We start from the raw sequence: 18295 nt of genomic DNA, 5'->3' as shown, positions 1-18295 counted from the left end.
GTGTCCTGGCAGCTCACTGAAGCTGGGAACAGGGGCAGTGAGAGGTGATTCACCTGGCACAGAGCAGTCTGAGGTGGAACTTCCCAGCCTCGTGCAGATGTGCAGCTGGACGAGTCGGTCTGAAAAATGGGCAGATCCATGAAATAAATGGGTTACAAATAAATTAGAATTTTTTAAGGCACAAGAACTTCTAAAGACAAAACCAGTATGTGGAAATTATTTTAAAAATGCAGAAGGATATTTGGCAGTATGGATCTAGTACAATTATAGTCAAGAAATTCCCAGAATTTAGGGACTCCTAGAGCTGGACACCCTTTTTATCCCTACTAGCTGCATGTGCTGCTTCTAGAATCTAATACTCCAGCAAAATTGTCTTAACTGGGAAGTGGGCACTGGAGACACTGCTAAAATACAGCTGCAGGTGGCTTCTTCACAACATGGGTATTAGAAATAAAATATATGTATTATTTATTTATGGACATTGTATGTTTAGATTATGATGCATAATATTGGCTTAGGCTTTGTGGAGTAAGAGAATCTGCAGTGCCAGTCCTGCCACTGGTTTTATTCCTTCTGAGTGGACAGTTCCATCTGGTTTAATGAAAATATCACATGTAACTGAACAGGTGTTTTGAATACAGACCAAGGTCTGTTTCAAGAGAGTTTTTAAAGTTTGTCAGTGAGTATTTGGAGCCCACTCACTCTGACACTTTATTAAAGGTGTAATTATTCAAAGGCTGTTGAAATGCAGCTGATAGCTGTGTTTGCAGTGCAGAGCTGCAGGAGTGGGGTGTAATTGTTTGGAATGGTCGGATCGGGCTCCGTCTGTCTGCGCTTCAGGTGGAGCAGGGCTGTTCAGCCAGCCTCAATGGCACTTTAATTGTATGTGCTTTAGCTGATAACTCTAATTCAGGAAATGATAAATTGCTGGACACCTAATTTGTTTGCAAATAAGAAGTGATAGAGTATTTTATAATGACTTGATCAGTGTACCCAGCCTGGATTTTTAACCTTGAATGGGTATTAGACGGTTGGTGTTAATTTGGCTGTAGTGGATTGAGTGTGCACAGAACCACAGGCAAAAACTGCACCATCCCTCTTGTGTACTTCATCATTCGCTGTTCAGGTGTGCTGGATCCAGCCTGTACCACAGCCTGCCCTTCCTTTGTTTTTGGGAAAGTGGCAGTTGTATCAAAACGACATTTTATGGCAAACTAAGGGCAGGTGTTTTTACAAAGTGTTTCCAAGCTGCCACAAAAATCCAAGGTAGCCATGGCTTGTTTCCGAGCAGAATTTTGGCGCTGTTTTGCTGTGGCTGTACCCTGTCAGGGTACCTGCAGACCAGGTGCCCCATCAGCTGAGGCCATGCTCAGGTACCCCCGTCCCTGGGAAGCAGGGTCTGGCCTGGGCCAGGAGAGCACCCACAGCCCAGCCAGGGCAAGCAGCCCCTGGGCTGGTCCAGGCCCCCGCTTTCTCCCTTCCCAGGATTTTCTGTTTGAAGTCTCTGAAACGTCACTGTGCCACGAGTGAGCCCAGATTGGGAGTCTCCATGGCAGCACCAGGGTGACATTGCTGTCAGCCTGTCTGGGGTGGCAGCCCCACCAGTGCTGGGCTGGCCCTGAGTGAGAGGTGGCCACTCACAGACTCCATCTTGCTAATGGGAAACTAATGCCTGCGCTTGATGTTCGGGTTTATAAACATGTGAAATACTTTTTTAATTGTTGGTAGCAAAGCAGGCGCACAATCAATAGAGTCAGGCATGCCAAACTCACTGTTGACATTCAGCAGAGCCAAAAAGGCTGGTAGGAGATAAGGGCTTCCTGTCAGCAGTGCTCGTGCTAATTCATATTCAGACATTGTCATGTTCCATGATAAATGAATTCCTTGAACTATATTGATATAGGAGGTTAAACATTGAAAAAGTTGGGCTGAACTTTGACTTTAAATATTCATTAAAGCTAATTATGGATTTTATGACTACATGAATTACAGTTTCTGTGTCATCATTGGCAATTTATTTTAAATATATTTAAAGCAATCTTTATATATTAACTGTCACATTTAGTGAGGTAATGCAGTAAATGTTTACTCTGTACAGTAATTAAACTTTTATTCATCTATTTCCTTTTTGCATTAAATATCCACAGTTGAAATGGTCGACTTTAAAAAGAAATTATGCCAATTAAATGTTTAAAAAAACCCTATAGCTATTAAAATCTTCAAAATTTTGTGGCAAAATTCCTGTATAATTAAAGGAATAGTGCTTTTAATAATGCTGGATGTGTAATCCATCAGAACCAATTGTTTCTCTTGCCATCAGCACTAGTTTTCCCAGATGAGTCTTTCTGTATGGATTAATGAAAGAAATCTCTAATACCACAATGAGTATCATTCTAGAACCTAATTAAATGCAGTGAATGTTCAACTTCAATGTGCTAACGGGGAGAAGATGCCTGTTTTTTTCTCCACAATACTTTTCTGGGGAGATGTGAAGCTCTTCTAATGAATGTGCTCACCTTAGATTCAATGTGCTCTCTGTGTCCCCAGCTGCAGTACAGGTGTGCACGCAGGTGTGGTAGGAATGGTCAGGTACCTCTGTCAGTCCGGAAAAAGCATTCTGTTAACAGCAGCATTGCCTGAGATAAAATGTCTGGCCTTTCCCTGAGTCCTGAGCGTTTCCATAAGGGCCATTCTCACAAAAGCCAGGATGTGTTTGCCTGTGTACTCTGCAGTTAGTGACCGTGATATCGAAAGAGGTCCTGCGAGTTTACAAAGGAAATTTTCCCTGTCGTGCCTACAGGATCTTGGGTGCTGGTCTGACTGATTTTAGGGGTGTTAAAGCCAAGCTGTTGGTTGTAGTGAACAGGGGACAGCAGAAGAATCAGTTTTACTGTCTTGTGTGTTTCTTAAGAACTTGGCCAAGCTACAAATGAGTATTCATGACTGTGCCACCTGACTTTCTGTTTTGGCACTGAGTTACTGGTGGTGAATGTGTGGTACTTCCTCGTGGCCACGGGTGTTGCTCTGAAGTGCCCATGTACTTCTGGGCATAACTGGGCGCCTCAGACTGTGATGAAGTCCTTTCTGTCCTGTCAGCTCCTGACTTTATTAGTAAGGTATAAATCAAGGATTCATATAATCATGGTTTGGGTTGGAAGGGAGCTCAAATCCCACCCAGTGCCACTCCTGTCATGGCAGGGACACCTCCCACTGTCCCAGGTGCTCCCACCCCCAGTTTCCAGCCTGGCCTTGGGCACTGCCAGGGATGCAGGGGCAGCCCCAGCTGCTCTGAGCACCTGTGCCAGGGCTGCCCACCCTGCCAGGGAACAATTCCTGCCCAGTTCAGCTGGCTGATCAGTCCTGGCAAAAACATGTGCTGTCCCTTTATCCCTGAGGCCAGCAGGCTGGGCTGGTCTAGAAGCTTCTGGTGGTACTGAGTACCGTGACCTTGATATGGTTACAGACCCAGGGGCTGCCAGGTTGGCCTGATGAGTTGGGGACTTTCTGATCTGAGCCTAACTGTGAGCCATCCATTCGTTGCTCTGCCCTAAGCCTGCTGAAGTAGAATTCACAACCGGTCTGTGTTTGCAGACTGCTTGGAAATTCAAGCAGAGAACCTGTGGCTGCTGCCTGCCCTTCATTCCAGTGAGACATTTGGTGAGCAGAGCGTGTGCCATCCCCAGGGCCAGCCTTGGAGCTGCAGTGCTCCACTCAGGTGAGAGGTGCTGGGCTGTGTCTGAGTGCTGACCTCAGGCCCTGGGCTGCTCTGGGTGATGAGAGCTGCAGGCTGAGCTGCTCAGGCTGATGCAGCACTGGGGGTGCAGCTGCAGGAGGTGCTTCGTCCCTGGTGCGTGGGGAAATCAGCCTCAGCTGGCCCCTGGTGTTATGGTCCAGGTTTCAGCTCTAGAGAGGCTGCTGTGGAGAGGGCTGCAATATTCCTGGGTCGGCTGTGTGCTGTGGTGCAGCCGCTGATGTCCCTGAAACTGAGGAAGGGAGGGACAGTGCGCAGCATGGCCGCTGAGCTTCCATTTCAGTACAAGCACCTATTTGCAGGTGGTGTGGAATTTCTGCTAACTGCAGAAGTCATCCATCTCAGCAATCTTTCAAATGGAACAAGTAATAGCTTTCTTTCCTTATGTTTGAGATATTTAAAAGTTAAGATGTTTGGGTGGTTTATAATCTTTAATGTGTTCCTGTGTTGTATCACTTAGATATTTTATGTGCTGCTGCACATAAAATATTTTATGCGCCAAGTCTGCTTTTTCCAAAGGATACTGAAATTGTAAATAAGAAAATAAAGCAAAGCTTTTCAACTTTAAATTAATCTAATTTAACTTTATTGTTAAACTGACATTTTATGAGAAATAAATTGAATTAACATAATCGCCTCAACAAAAGGGCCTAAGCAGTAGGCCCTGGAAAGTTTTTTTAATATATTTCATTGTGTTAGGGCACAGAATTATAACTGCACTCCATCATTTTTGCAAGTTTACATTTATGTACCTAAGCCTGATTAAGTCTATAGTAATGCGGAAAATAGTGATAGCTGTAATTTCCATTCCATTATAGGTTTGATTCTTTTTAGTGGGGTGTTTGGAATTGCACAGTCCAGGCCAGTCTGAATGTTAGTGGTATCAGCTCCTGAAACTTGACAGAGTTATTTCATCACTGTCACAGATTCATTGTGCACGAGTAGTTGATACTCAGTGCCACAAGTGTAGGCTATCAAACTAAACTTCTGCTGCATAAGTCTCAAAAATTAGTTTTTAAAAATGAGATTAAAACTGTACAAAGTCAAGCGATGAACAAATTGTGACACTCAGAAATGAAGCTGTGGCTTAAGCATGAATGGCAGTACTGTTTTTAATAGAGCTATGACACACTAAGTGAAATGGGGTTTAGAGCATCTGGTTTTTTCTTGGTTTACTTGTTGTTATGCTACATAGAGAAGCTTTGGAGTTCACAATCCTGTCACCTAGATTTAAATGGTCACCTGTCTTTGGTATTATTCATACCTGAATTTGATCAGTCACTATTTCCAATTACTTTTTTTCACTCAGTCATAAATTTCCATCTCAGCTGAGCCATGGGGAATTCCAATGAAAATGAAGGGAAAAGTTTACCGAGAGGGTGGTGAGGCCCAGGAGCAGTAGCTCAGAAGGGAAGGTAGGAACTCTCCACCTCAGGAGAGTTCTGAGTCTCCTGGGCAGTGCCCTGAGCAACCACGCTGACAGGGCTTGCGCTGGAGACCTCAGAGGTCCCTTCACAGCAGGGTTCTGCTGTCCTGCATTGTGGGCAAAAAGGAAAAGCTCGCTTAAAAACATCACTTAGATGTTCCAGGTAGGCTGGATTGCCATGTGTTACTGACATAGCCTAGGATTTCCCATTCCAGGATCCCTCTTTCATTTGCTTTTAAATTTTTCAGACAGGATACATTTGGGATGATACTTTCCAGATACTTGCCAAAGCTCCTTTCTTTTTCTTCTGAAGGCCATGTAAGAAAAAAAGCTTTATCCTTATACTGAGTTCTTAAAGAGTATTATTATATAGTAAATGTTACCTTTATATATGTCAGATTTTGCCCTACGCATTGAAGAAAGAGATGGGCCAGAAGGGAATATCAGGTGGCAATGTTTTTGTCTTGTATGAGGATTTATTTTCTCCTGGCAATGTGTCCTTGTTGCAGCACACTTAACCTTGAGTCCTTCCCAGGGATGTCTCCTGCAGTTCCTTGTTCACCTCGTCTGTGTTATAAAAAAGACACCCAGAGGCCTGAAGGAATCTGCCTGGGTCACAGGGACACATACTCATCAATTAAACATGTGGCACTGCTTTCTGTTGGATGGACTGATATGTCAAGGAGATGGGCAGGACCTCATGTTTGTGCTTTTGACAAATCAGCCAATGTCTAATCTCTGGATCTGCAACATCTCATAAATAATGCAGCAGTCACCGGACCAAGCACTGCTGTGCTGGGAGGGGCTTTGTTTTGGAGAGGAAAAGATGCAATGAAACTAAATCTTCCTTTTTGGTTAATGTGTTGCTTCTTTTATTCTTCTTAGTAAGTTTATCCAGTAAGAGGCTGGGGTTTTTTCAGTTTCTTTTGGTGCATCAGATGTATCTCAAGGCTCATCAAGTTGTCCTTTTAATTTTTTTTTTTTGTTTGTTGTTTTGGTTTTTTTTTAAATATTCCAGCATAAAATCTATTTGCTGTGGTTTTCTTACTTGATTTTCATTTGCTCTCTTCTGATATGTAATTTTCCTCTCATTAACTGGGGAAAAGCAGTAGATGACATGTCTGTGGAGAAGACGCAGCGAGCTCGCGGTCCCTGTGTGTGTCACCGTGGCAAAGCTCCCGTGACACCGGGGAGGGACTGTGAGCCCCATGGGTGGGCAGCCCTGGGGGGGCAGGGGAGAAGGGGCACGTGGAGAGGGGCCTGGTGCAGGAAGGCAAAGGGGGGCTGTCCCTCTTGAGGAATGATTGAAGTTTCAGGGTAGGGAAAAACCACATCAGGCTGTGTTGAGAGGCCGTGGAGCCTCTTTTGCAGAGGCTTTAGGTGCAAGTTAGAAAACTTCAAAATTGCCCTTGTTCCCTGTACCACATGCTCTAGAAGCTTTGGTTTTGCTTTGAAAGTGAAGAAGAAATGGTCAGGTTTTTATAACAGAATTGAGGGTCTGTTTTGGGGGCTCAGAAAGGCACCTGTCTATGTCACCTATCACACCCATCTGTTTGGTGCTTCAGTGTACACCTGGCAGTGCCCTTATCACAGTCAGTCAGCTGCTAGAGGTCATCTTTATAATGACTGATGAAATCTCACAGAAGCAGCAAAAGAAATTAAAATTTTTATAGATCTTAGAAAATGTAAGCATCAGGTTATTTATTAGTATTTAATTTCTTGAGTTTAGGGTTTTTTTGTGGTTGTAAAGCCTGATGCTCTTTTCGGTTTTGTTAGCCAAAGTACATATTATTATAATTCCATGTTTTATTGGATTTTTTTTACAGGCTCTAGGAAGTTTTTACTTTCTTCATGAATCTTTGAAAAACATCTACCAGTTTGATTTTAAAGGTAAGCAAAGGTATTAAATGTTTCTAATGGTTAGTTGGCTTTATACATCAAGGCAGCTTTTCCATCCTCTTTTATGATGGTGGTACCTGGCAATGTTTTCGTGTTATGCAGGCTCCTGTAAAATTCAGGCAGGCCCCTTGGTGACAGGTGTTGCTTTTCTTACCTTTTATAGACCTTTTAGAAGTAGTCAATGGACCAGCCACAGGCTGCAAGCCAGAGCATTAATCATTCCCATGCACCTTTAGGTCCATAGTGATCCCTGAGGATTTCAGAACTCTGAATGGCCACAAGGTTCTCCCATGTAGATCAGATACAGAACCAAGACCTTAACTGTCCAACAGTGATGGCCATTTTGCAAAGCATCTGAGGTAGATTTATGGCTTAAATTACTTGGGAGCAGAGCAGGTCGGTAGGAGGGTGGCACTGTTTAACCCACAATGACCCTTCAGGTTGCAGGTCTTGCTGTGTCTCACAAGTTTGAAAGTATAGCTGGGCTATATACATTAAATATTAGAAATATCACAGAAAATTATCGAATGCTTCCTGAGGTGAATATAGAAAAGATCATATAGAGTTTATCTTATTTCAGTTGACAACTGTATCTATTTAATACAAAAATATCCTGAGCTCCATTTAGCTTACTGAGCTGACTCACATTAATACCATGTCTAGCATCCCATTAATGTGAGACACTGTTGAAATGGTGGTGACTATGGACTGAACTAATTGTCATCATTATATGGATTAATTACTTTTGTTCTCAGCAGATTCTCTCTGCTCACATAATTGAGGGTATAGGATCTTCCTGCCCTGAAATATTTGAACAGTAGGTCTGTGTATGTACAATTCAAGACTTAGCCTACGTAAGTCCTCCTGTTACCACTGGTTTCAGTCCTGAAGGAACATTTTTGCTGTAATGTCACAGACAGAGTGATTTTATTTCTGACAAACCGTATGGGAGCTCTCCACAGCAGAGTTGGCACTCCTGAGAGCTCGTACCTGGGCTCTGTCCCTGAGGAGAGCAGTTCTGCAGGCGCTCAGGAATGAAGTGTGCACATGGTGGGGAGGCTGGGGGCTGCCCAGGCCCTGGGTGGGACACTTTGCTGTCCTCTGTGAGGCTGTTTGTTCATTCTGCCATGCAAATGGCTTTGTGTGCCGATGGTTTGGGAGCTGTCTCAGCACACCTGAGCCCTCAGCTCCATCCCATCAGCACCAGAGGAGCAGCAGCAGTTCCGCCCCAAGCTCCACCTGTAAGTCCCTCCCAGTGGTCACAGACGGGAGGTGTCCTGCTCCTGACCGGGAAATGACAGCGGCTTTAGGAAAAGGGGAGCTTTCTGGATTTATTAGTCCCTTGTTGGCAGCTTATTTGCTTATTTGCTACTGTTCAGCTTTTAAAGAGAGTGTAAGAATTTTTAAAAAGTGAGAAAATGGAAGAAAAAACTTTAGAGGAAAATAATTCTTAGAAAAACAATAAACAGATGCTTGTTTCAGAAAAGAAATGCTTTAAATGCTTGCTGCTTTGTTTTGCATGGCAAAACCATAGCAGAGCCAACTTGCCAATGTGAACCATGCTCATAAAGATGGGTTTGGCCCAAACATCATTTAGAAGGAAAAAACTCTTAATAAAAATCAAGGAAGTGTGTGAATGAGTGTTGTAAGTCACACGCTGTTCTTGTCAGAGCAGAATCCGTCTCCCAGCATAGGGTTTGTAAAATATGACCCCAAAGGCTCCCATCTTTCAGGGGAAATGTAAAACTTGCCTATTCTCTCATGACTATTGACGTTTTCACAGTGTATTAAGCTCTTAAATCAGAAGAAAAATCCAGATGGATACAAACATTCTCTGCACAAAAATCATTATGAAATTCTGGTTCTACTCAAAAACGTGCAAAAAATAGATGTTTATACACAATTCAGTATTCCTGGACCATTACTGTTGCTTTTCAAAATTCACTGCACAGTTGGATGTGGCTGAATACAGACTGGAAAAAAAAGATTGTCGCTGTTTTTCAGATCTCAGGAAGACATATCTTCATTTTGAAAAAGGAATAGTTTTCTCTTGCAACCTCACATATTATATGCTATAGTGTAGGTCTTTTGAGCTGTTTTCACAGTGGTCAGAAGCCCAAAAATTTGCTTACAATTCAAACTAGTGCCAAGCTGACTGTTCTGAAAGGATGTCCTCTCAGAGAGGGGGTTTAGGCCAGTTCCAGTTGACCACTTGTATTTACAGAACAAATCTTGTTCTCAGGTGTGAGGTCAGCAGCGGAGTGGAGCTGGTGTTGGTTGCAGCCAGGCTGTGTTGCCCCTGCGTGCTCTGCTCTGCAGTCCTGTCACAATGAGCCTCTGGCTCACGTGGGGGATGGAGAGGTGCCTCCCTGTGCCAGCTGCTGCCTGTCAGTGAAGCAGATGCCTTCAGTCCTTGCGCTTCTGCCAGGTCTTTTCTGTAACACAAAAGGCATCAGGATCTCTTTGCTGACACTGTTAAACTTGCTGAAAGAGTCACATCCATCCACAGTCTACTTAGAATGATGCCAGATCAGTTTATCAGGATATTTGTTCAGTTGTCCCATGGGAGCCAGGCCTCAGAGGGGTTGGCACATACAGAATGATACTTTTTTTTTCCCTGAAGACATTGGGCTGCATTACAGTAAATGCTTCCTCAGGTATCCAGTAGGACTGAACAGTTTAGGAATCTTGATAATATTTGGAGTTTTTCTCTTACACATTCCCAGCTGAAACTGACTCCAGTTGAGTAGGTCCAGGATAATGGCAGGTGAACATTAGCTGCCCGAGCTCCTGTGTCAGAGGAGTTAAACCAAGTCAGGTTCTCACCTTAGATATGCCAGTACATTGTTCTCATCAGGTGAGAAAACAAGTGTGAAGTGGATCAAGAAGGAGAACCTCTCATTCATGAGCTGAGTAGATCCGTAGGAGTCTGTGTTGTTTCTGTCTGTGAAGAAATTGTTCATCAGAGACTTTGGAAAGTGATGTGCATCACCACTGAGTCTCTTGTACTAGTCCAACACCCATTCCAGCTGTAAAAATCCATGCCTCATGTGCTGATGGCCAGAAAGGGTTGATCAGATGGAGCCTGGGGGCTGCAGGGTCTCAGAGCAGCTGAGATGGGTTTGAGTGCAAGGGTGTACAGAGATCAGGCTCACAATTAGAGCTCCAACACTTCATAGGGCTCTGGGTAGTAGAAATGGCAATATCATAACTGTGCAACTTCAAGGTGTCTGATATAAACAGGGGGGTTTATTTTCCCCCAGAACAGTTCAGTGCTTCACATTTTTTGTAAGATCCTGTTGATTTACCAGCTGTTTTTCCAATGCTGCTGCTTTGCCAATAAGTGTGAGAAGATGCTCGTAATGTTGAAGTTATGTGTGTTAATTTTGGTTTATCTCTCTTCCTAGCTAAGAAGTATAAAAAGGTTACTGGGAAAGAAATCTACTCTGACACTTTAGAAAGCACACCCATGCTGGAAAAAGAGAAGTTTCCACAGGATTATTTCCCTGAGGTATGTACAGAACTGTGAAGCATTCCCAAATACCAGGTTTGATTCTGATTTCCTCTGACTACTCTTGAGCAGCTCCTCTCAGTGATAAGGGCGGAATGGAATCTTGGAATTTTGTCTGTTTCTTGACACCTGTAATACATGTTTTAAGTCATGGCATGATGTCCCAAAATCCAGTAAGAAATCCTTGTGAAGGGTGAGGACAGTGATGCAAAGACTGATTTGTGCAGTAAAGCCCAGGCAGTGTGGCAGTGTGCCATGGCAGGGCTGTCTCAGGAGCTCTGTGCTGCTGGATTCTGCCAGCCCAGCCAGCGCAGGGACAGCCGACCCAAGCACACACTGACACTGTCCTCCAAGGCTGCCCTCACACTCCCTTTGCACTTGTTCTCAAAAGAACTGGGGAGTGCTGCACATTTGAGATTGCTGGTCTTGTCAAAACCAGAAACACAAGCAGAACTGAGGGGTTTCTTGCACTGCGCCTGAAAGTGCAGACTCTCACTTCTTTGATATTTTCTTTAATTTTCTCAATTTTAATTTCTTAAGAACATCTAGAACATGGGTGTTTAATGGTTAATATTCTCCTCAAACCAAGTGAATAAATTTGTTGAACTGCTGTAACATTTGTGGATCAAACAGGCATGTCACTACTTCAATAAAATGAAGAACTAAATAAACTCCTAAAATTAATTTAGAATTTGTAAATATACACACTTAGAGATATTTACACAGTGCTTGTGTGCTTGGCAGAGCATTGCATAAATAGTTATGGGATTGGTAGGATGAAGGTTGTTCATTCTCTTGACTTTGATACTAAATTATTTATTTTTATATCTCAGTACTGGAAAGAAAAGTGCCTCTGACATAATTTTGCAAAGCGTTCACTTCCTGTGAATAAACATGTCAAATAGTTTGAAGCTAAGCGTTAGATCACTCTGAGGGAGCTGGAGCCATTCCTCAGGTGTTTGTGTTCCCCTCTGGCAGAGAGCTGTGGCCGTGCCTGGCAGTGCTGTGCCAGGGCTGAGAGCGCTGCACAGCAGCTGAGTGCTGCCAGCCTGCCTCACAGCCCCAGGACAAGCTGTGCCTTGCTCATTGACACCCGGGAGAACTATTTCCTCCTTTATTTACTTCCCTGCTATTGCTTCATTGTGATGCTGGCAAAGCTGTAACTTGTGCAGCATTGTTTATTACCCTGCTTGCATCAACAATGCTTCAGAGTCTCTTGGAGCAGCGGTTGGGTCTTAGGGCTCTCCCACACGGAGGAATGGTGCTCAGGGATCAGGTGTTCTCACTTCATCAGCAGCTGCAGCTCCTCCTCTGCAAACCCTCCTGTGCTGCTTTTGGGACAGGACCACGGGGACTGTGGGGACTGGAGCCCGAGGAGCAGCCTTTGGAGGCTGTGACACCCTCATACTGCTCCCACTGGTTCCAGTGCCTTGAACAACTGTTCTGAGCAGAAACCTCTGTGTTTTGGTTGTCAGGGGTAGTGTTTACCTGGAGGAGGAACAGACAGGAAAAGAGAAAATCTGCAAATATATGCAATTAAGTAATGAACTAATCTCTGAAGCACCTTGAAAGTTCAGTTCTGTTCCTGCCCTCAGCACCATTCCTGGGAATGCTGTTGCAGCCAGACCCATGGAACAGGCTGGGGCCATGCTGCTGCAGAGCTTTGCACAGAAGGAGAGGAAAGGGACACGGGCTCTGCAGGTCTGCAGTGACGTGAGGAGCAGCAGCATCCACTGCAGCTCTGGACCCTGTGTGCTCGCCTGGCCTGCACCCTGGCATGTGCCAACCCAGTATATTTCCATGTGACTTGAAAAGTTAGGAAGTAATTGCAATGATTCTTAGACCATGCTGTTTTTCTTTGGAACTGGGGACCAAGAAGTGTCTGAAACACACAGACACAGCAAGAGCAAAAATCAACAGGGAGATAGTTTTGGTTCTCAGATGCATGTTTCTATATGTAAAGCTAAAATTAATTTGCTATCATGTTTTCTCTCTGGACAAATGTTAGTAATAGCAATTAAAAGGCCACAAAATAATGTGTATTTTGGAAATTTGGGTTTACCCAGCAGAAAGCATGAGCAGCATATTTACCCAAACATTGCATTGACATGTTCTTGTGTGTTTTAGCCAGACCTTTCATATCACATCTGCAATTTTTTGTATGAGAAATGGTTTAAGACTGATTTCTTTTATTGCAGCTGTTTAAGGATGATCTAAAAGTAATTACAGCGATTGAGGCATAATGCAATTCAAAATAATTACAGCCCACTGCATATAAAACTAACAAAACTTTCTGCTTTGATTTATGGGTCCTCTTGGCAAGGCATAAACCTCAAATGATGCCTCTGGGAGCAACACTCTAGATAATGTTAGGCCATTTTAAAAAAAGCAGATTTGTGTAGTCTATCAGGCCTGAGTAATTTTTTTTTCTCATAGTGAGAAATTGGTTGTTATCATAGATCACAGATACTGCTCAAAGCTCTTATGAAAGATGAATTAATTTCACTAATGCTTTAATGCAAACCTTTCATGGAGGAGGCTGTATGGTGATAACCTTACTGCGGTCTCTCCTTTCTCAATTATGATTTATGTTGTCTTTTAGTAGATGAAACTGCCTGTATTCACAATCCATCTGCTGGCTAAAGGAATCCTATTAACAGAGGATCTGAGAAGAGACTTAATAATATAAGGTGAAAGATGTGGTATCCCCTTTCTGGGACATGAAGTAGGATTTTTTTTTCCTATTTTAAAATGTAGATCACTCTCTGAGAGCATAAGATGACCTATGTCATCTCCACCTGGTTTTATGTGGGCTTACAGATGGTATAGCAGCTAGTGACTATTTGTTAAAGTAAAAATAAAGATTGTTGCTTTGGAATCTGCAATAAAAAGCAAATTTCTCTTTCCTCCTTCCCAAGCTATAACTCTTTTTTACATTCTGTTTCCAAAACTTTCTGCATTCCAAATACTTCATTTAGAAATACTAAAGCACATGCATGATCCAAAAGTACATGAGGCATGTTGTTCAGCTGCAGTGTGTACCCAAGGCTGAGGATGACTCTTCATATCAGAGCTGTTGAGCTCCAGCTCCTGGGCTGCATTAGGAGGCCTGAAGCCTGCTAACTTCTTCATTCCTAATGTTAAATAGACAAGTTATTGATAAGTGAATTATTTACTGAAGTTAAAGGAGTTAAGTGTGTTCAAGTTCTGAGTAGCTAAAGGTAGTTTGCAGGTTGGGGTATATGCCAGTTGCACAGTGAAACAAGTGTTATTTTACAGTACAGAGCACAGGTGTTCCTGCTTTATTCAGCCTCAGCTGTGTGACCTTTTCCACTGTGAGCTTAAGCTCCTCCCTTTACTCTCTGGGCCAGTAAAAGACCCAAACTCTCCTGGCTCTGTCCACCACTTGCTGCTTTTTGGCAGTGACTCAGTCTGGAGTATTATGGACCTGCTGACTTCAATAGCTGCTGAAGCAACTGATCTAAGGGAAGAAAGGCAGTATCTTGAGTTAGGAGCTCCATTCTACATGGTTTTCATGGCAAGTTGCCATAATACAGCTCTGTTTCCTGTGTAGTGAAACCCTGAGCATGTCATGAGCAGAGGCACCTGGGCTCCTGTGTAAGGCTCTGAGAAGGAGGAGTTCTCACCAGGGCAAGGAAGCCGTGTCCGTGCTGGGTGTTGCTCAGTACCTTGGTGCTCTTGCTGCCAGTATTTGGCTGATTCCTGTTTCAGGTTTCCCTCTGAGCTGTGGTGTTCCTTTAAGGAGATGCAATTACACTGCAGTCATCACCACTTTAATATGTCTTTCCTTCATGCCCTGCTTTGTATGGTTGAATAAACCCTTTCTGGGTCACTATTTAATTTGATATGGTCCCCCTCAGTAAAATGATGGAGAAAAGATGAATTAAGGCTCTGTGCTGGTCATTATCAATCATGGTTTGTGTGCATTACTTATTGCTCACAGTGCTTTTTGACATTAGCCCTCTCTAACCTCTCTCTTCATGTTAATGCTGCCTGGAGGTCCTTTCCCCTGATGTAGCAGGGGTTATTTATGTAGGTGGTGGTTCTGGGGGGTTTTAAAAGGTCAGCACAATCTCTTCAGGGACTCTATTCACAAAGGAAAAGCTGGCAGAATGTAACTATTAGTTTTCAAATTGTGATTTTAAAAACTGTATTTTTTTGGTGTGGACTTCTGCTAGTGAGGTGTCAGAGCTCCAGGTGTGGAGCTGGCCCAGAGCTGTGGCAGGACACAGCAGAGGGGAGGGGACAGGCTCAGAGGACAGCTGCCCTGGGGCTCTGCAGGAGCAGGACGAGGGGCAGCAGATCCAGCAAGGGAAAATCTGATTTAATCTGGAAAAAGCTTTCACCATGAGGTTAAACAGCAGGAGATGGGCCCAGTCAGGGTGTGGAATGGCTGTTCCTGGAGATGCTCAAAACCCAGCTGAGTATGACTCTAAGCAAGATGATCTGGTTGGGCCTGTTTTGGTGTTGCATCTTTTGAAGTACTTTTGCTATTTTGCCAGAGAGGAAAATAGCAAATGAGAAATGGCAGCCTGATTGAAAACATTATCTTGGACCACATCACAGGCTTGGACTACTTGATTTTAAGTTCTGTGTAGTTGTTTTTAAGAAGGAAATGACAAAGCTCCCTTTTTTAATCAAGATTAAATTTGAGCCAATTTTGAATGCTTTTAGCATTCAATTTTTTTCATTGATTTCCTTCTGAATAAGTGTTGACATCTCTACTTGTAACTGTGCCCCCATGAGCATCACAGAAGAGGCCTAACTGTGTAGGGGGATACAATACAAGAAAATAAAGGTAGTATAGAAAGTAATCTTACCCCTTAAGAAATTGCAGCTGAGCCAATTATTAGAGATTGGGAAGAGGCCTGACTTTAACAGGCCACAGCTATAATCAATAAGAAGAGTGTTATGAAAAAGTGGATTGGTTGGTTGAGGGGAACTGGAGTCAGTTAGCTACTGCAAGGAGAAGGAAGTCAGTGCTTAGAGGAGCTGCCTATGAGAAACATCAAGGAGGTACAAAACTCTAGCAATATGGAACCTTTGCAATATAATGACAATAGAACCCTTGCGATATAACAACATTACTGGATTGTGGGATTTGTGCTCCAGCTGTGGATCCTGTTAGGAAGGGGTAAAGTGTTTGCTTTCCAGCCAGCCATCCCCTGAGTGCTTGCTGGACCTGCAGAAGAGGCTAATTTTTCACTGTTAAAAAAAATTTGCAATAAAGTAGATTGTTATTTAAAATATAATTATTATGGTGTTGTTTCTGGTTGGTCTTGGCTGCAGTCACTGTGCTTGTACCTGAGGAGAAGGGGAGGGAAATGGGTCCCTTTTCCCTGAGGGACGATCAGAAGATGCAGACTAGGTTGGACAGGGTTGGAGCAACATTGTCTACTGGAAAATGTCCCTGACCACAGCAGGGAAGCTGGAACAAGGTGAAGGTCCCTTGCAACACAAACCAGTCTGTGATTCTGTAATTCATTTTAAGTCAGCCTGGTTTGGTCTGTGGAGGCCCTTCACTATCTCAGCAGAGTTTGGGATTGAGAACTGTCTGTTTTTAGAGAGAATAAATACACCTGGCCAGTGCCTCAAGAGAGGTTTGGGGGAGTGGTACCTCTGACTGGGGATGCTCTGCTGGGACTGGCAATTTATTCACAATAAGGACTCACATTCTTTAGCTACAAAATCATTGGCATCATTATTTCGGCTTGTATGGTGCAATATTCATTCCCAGAGCAGATTAGCCCAGACACACATGCATTGTTAACAAGGACTAAATAGGATGCAGAATCATGTATTTTTATGGGAGGTTGTGGATTGTGGCAGTGGCTTGGAAGTGGCGCTGAACAACCCCTTCTTGTATGTGAATGACATGTATGGCCCGAGCTGAATTGTGGCTTTCTAACCAATGGTGTGGCTGTGATGAATGGAATCTTTTACCACCATTCAAATTCTTACCTTTTGTAGAAATATTGGGTGGCTTGGCTCAGCAAGAGAAATAGTTTTCTGGCAGATCTCATTCATTTTAATTTGATGTAAATCTCGGATGACATTTTACAGTTCAGGTAAAATTACAAAGAAAACATTAGAAAACATTGCATAGGTAATAAGAATTTGCTGCTTTAAGCTAAGCATAAATATAGCTGGAAAGCTTTCCTATCTGGTTATCTTTCATTTGTAAACAACTGCCAGGGCTTTTATTAATTTTACATGTAATTTTGTAACTGCTGCAGGATCAAAAATATAATTAATTCCAGGATTTATAAAAGACGCAATATCTGTTTTAAAGGTACCTCAGTTTGTGTTCAGTGCTTCTTGGTTATAATGTATGGATGAGCTCTGCTTCATTTTGTTCTTTGCATCAGCACATTTCACTTTCACAGTATTCTTTACCTAAGATGATTGGGTCTTATTAATTTATTTTTCAGTGCAAGTGGTCCAGAAAAGGTTTCATTCGAACAAGGTGGTGTATTACTGATTGGTAAGTTGCATCTTAAAGTTGTTTCTGATTACGTTTGTTTTATGTATGTTTGTTAACAACAATTTCAAGCAGGTATTTTTATGTGTAGATTGGTCTGCTCATAGAGCAGGTAGGTTCCACACCTGCTTTATTGTCTGTTGAACATGGGGTGCTCAGTGAATTGTGATGGTGCACGAGCAGTTGTGGTGTTGGCGTGACCCCGTGCAGTCAGAGGGGGCTCTGGGTGCCCGTGGGCAGGGCACAGGGGTCAGGCACAGCGTGGAGCTCACACTGTCGCCCTGCTGCTGCGCGGTGGTGTTGGTGTGACCCCGTGCAGTCAGAGGGGGCTCTGGGTGCCCGTGGGCAGGGCACAGGGGTCAGGCACAGCGTGGAGCTCACACTGTCCCCCTGCTGCTGCACCACTCCTGGGGCTTGGCAGCATCTCACCTGGGTCAGGCACCACAGCCTGGCTCTGTGCAGCCCTCACCTCTGGGGCTTCTGCAAAAAGAGCGTGTTTTATGGAAATCTGAAGAAATCTTCTTCAGATTTCTCTAAGCCTACCTGGAAATCTGCCCTTGCTTTTTTACCATGTACCCACAGCTTTGGTCTTTACTGCTTACTTATATTGTAGTCATGTACATGTACATGAACATTCAGCACTTTTCCCTTCCTCATGTGGTTGTTTCACATCTTACAATTGAAAGCTTGATTTTGAAATCTCATGGATGTTCACATAGGTTGACTTCTGAGTACTGAACAGTGTTCTGGCTTTGTTGGCATAAGCATGTTTATTTAATTAGACAGCTTGAGAAAACAGAAAAGGTACCAGGTTTATTACTTTTATGGGCTTCTGACCCAGAAATCGGGCAGGCAGTTGTGTGATACTGTAGGTTCATGTTAATTTTTCCAGATCCATATGCATCGGGTGTGATTCCAGCGCTAGATAATTGCAGAAGTGGGTGTTAACATCAGGTGCTAATCTGGACTTTGCTCTTGCATCATGACTTCCCTAGGTTCTGTCTCTTCTGTCCTCTGGGATTTCTTCTCTGCTGAAAAAACAACATTCACTTATTTTTAGGCCTTTCCAAGAAAAAAAGGTTCTTCAGAGACAGATTTAAATGTAATGTTTTCTTTTGGGGTATTAAAAAAAGACAGTCCTTGGCTGTAGGAGATGTTTGGGTGTGTTGGGCAGTGAGGATGAGGAACCTCACAGCTTCTCCTAGT

At 43.4% G+C, this 18295-nt stretch overlaps 1 protein-coding gene across 4 annotated transcripts in view; it reads left to right on the top strand.

Moving 5' to 3' along the window:
- Nucleotides 1–18295, top strand: part of INPP5A (inositol polyphosphate-5-phosphatase A) — a 193535-nt gene that overhangs the window by 99409 nt on the left and 75831 nt on the right. For all 4 annotated transcript variants that reach the window (XM_031063467.1, XM_031063465.1, XM_014310273.2 and 1 more), the window contains exons 5-7: nt 7004–7067; nt 10484–10587; nt 17040–17092. In XM_031063467.1, coding sequence (XP_030919327.1) covers nt 7004–7067; nt 10484–10587; nt 17040–17092 — 221 coding nt within the window. The remainder of the gene's footprint in view (nt 1–7003; nt 7068–10483; nt 10588–17039; nt 17093–18295) is intronic.

This window comes from Geospiza fortis, unplaced genomic scaffold (genome assembly GCF_000277835.1).
Source record: "Geospiza fortis unplaced genomic scaffold, GeoFor_1.0 scaffold298, whole genome shotgun sequence".
Taxonomy (NCBI): domain Eukaryota; kingdom Metazoa; phylum Chordata; class Aves; order Passeriformes; family Thraupidae; genus Geospiza; species Geospiza fortis.
The sequence above is the reverse complement of the archived record's forward strand: the minus strand, read 5'-3'. Positions and strand labels throughout refer to the sequence as shown.